Source organism: Bison bison, unplaced genomic scaffold, assembly GCF_000754665.1.
Source record: "Bison bison bison isolate TAMUID 2011002044 unplaced genomic scaffold, Bison_UMD1.0 scf7180017858349, whole genome shotgun sequence".
In the NCBI taxonomy this organism is placed as follows: domain Eukaryota; kingdom Metazoa; phylum Chordata; class Mammalia; order Artiodactyla; family Bovidae; genus Bison; species Bison bison.
The window spans coordinates 173,379-174,639 of NW_011488922.1; the positions used below are offsets into that span (position 1 = coordinate 173,379).

The 1,261-nt window shown below is 68.0% G+C and overlaps 1 protein-coding gene across 1 annotated transcript in view; it reads right to left on the bottom strand.

The window, feature by feature from the left end:
• Positions 1 to 1,085, bottom strand: part of ATP1A3 (ATPase, Na+/K+ transporting, alpha 3 polypeptide) — a 20,278-nt gene extending 19,193 nt beyond the window's left edge. The window contains exon 1 of the mRNA XM_010863012.1: positions 921 to 1,085. Coding sequence (XP_010861314.1) covers positions 921 to 926 — 6 coding nt within the window. The 5' untranslated portion in view covers positions 927 to 1,085. The remainder of the gene's footprint in view (positions 1 to 920) is intronic.
• Between the last annotated feature and the right edge of the window lie 176 nt (positions 1,086 to 1,261).

The following is a 1,261-nucleotide window of genomic DNA, read 5'->3' on the forward strand; positions in this document are numbered from 1 at the left end:
TCCTTCCCCCCACCCCCTCCCTCTGGCCCCGCCCCAGACACTCAGGGAGGGATCCAGGGCTGCAGCTGGGGGGTCAGGTGGTCAGCCAGGGAAAGAGGCGGCATCTGCTGGAGAAACTCACAGACAAGGACACACGGACACAGAGGAAAGGGCATAGCCGGGCATGCACAATACCCGCACAACACGCATTTGCACACATAGCCCTCAGCAAGGCACTCAGTCTCCCTGCCGTGGCTCTCCTGCTCCCCGCAGCCCCCAGGTCTGCTCCCCCAGATTAGGAGGTAGACACACGCTGCAGACCCAGGCTGCTCCGCACTGCGGAGCAACCCCATGAGGGCCTGGAAGGAGAAAGGGAGGTCATCGGGTGTGCATCTCATAGTCTGGACCTATCCCTGCCTGGCCACGGAAGCAGACGGGCTTCAACACCCCCAGACACAAACACCGGCGTTCAGACACACCCAGACACGGGTGCAGGCATTCAGACACTACCCGAGCCACACAATCGCAGGCGAACGGTGCTGCCAGGCCTGACAGAACCAGGAACGCGCACACGCACACGCAGATCTTCGGCTGAGCAGAGAACCACACCGGGTCAGACAGAGAGGCCGAAGGCTGGTCCGCGCCCCGCGGACCCCGCACACAAAGGACACGCCAACATGCGCCACAGACTCCCACCGACCCAGGCGGCCCCGGGCACACATTCAGCCAGCGACACAACCACACGGATGGGCAGGGTCAGCTGGCTCCCAGGGGCCTGCACCCGGGTCCCAGAGAGCAGAGGTCCCAGAGTCCTCGTCCCCCGCTCTCCGCAGACACCCAATGTCACTGGACCCACAATGTCACACACACAGGCAACGCACACACATACACACACACACACACTCGCACACAGGCATCTCCTGGCTGGCCCGAGCACCTACCCCCATCTTGCGGCTCCGGGGGACAGGGGCACGCAGGCGGGGCAGGGGCCGAGGCAGGGGGCCTCAGGGTGGGCTTAGGCGCGGGCTCGGGCTGGGGGCCTCTGCAGCGCCCGCGCCTCGGTCCGCGCGTGGGTCCGGCGGTCAGCCCTACCGCACAGAGTCTGCGGCGCCCGCCGCCGCCTCCGCCTCCTCATATGCCCCGCGCCCCGCGGGGGGGGCCCGCGCCGGCCAATCCAGGGGGCCCGCCGCCCTGATGGATGGCCCCGCGGCCCCGCCCCCGGTACTGCAGCTGTTCTCCCCGCCCCCCAGCCTCCGCAAAGTGGCGGCTCGGCGGCGAAGGG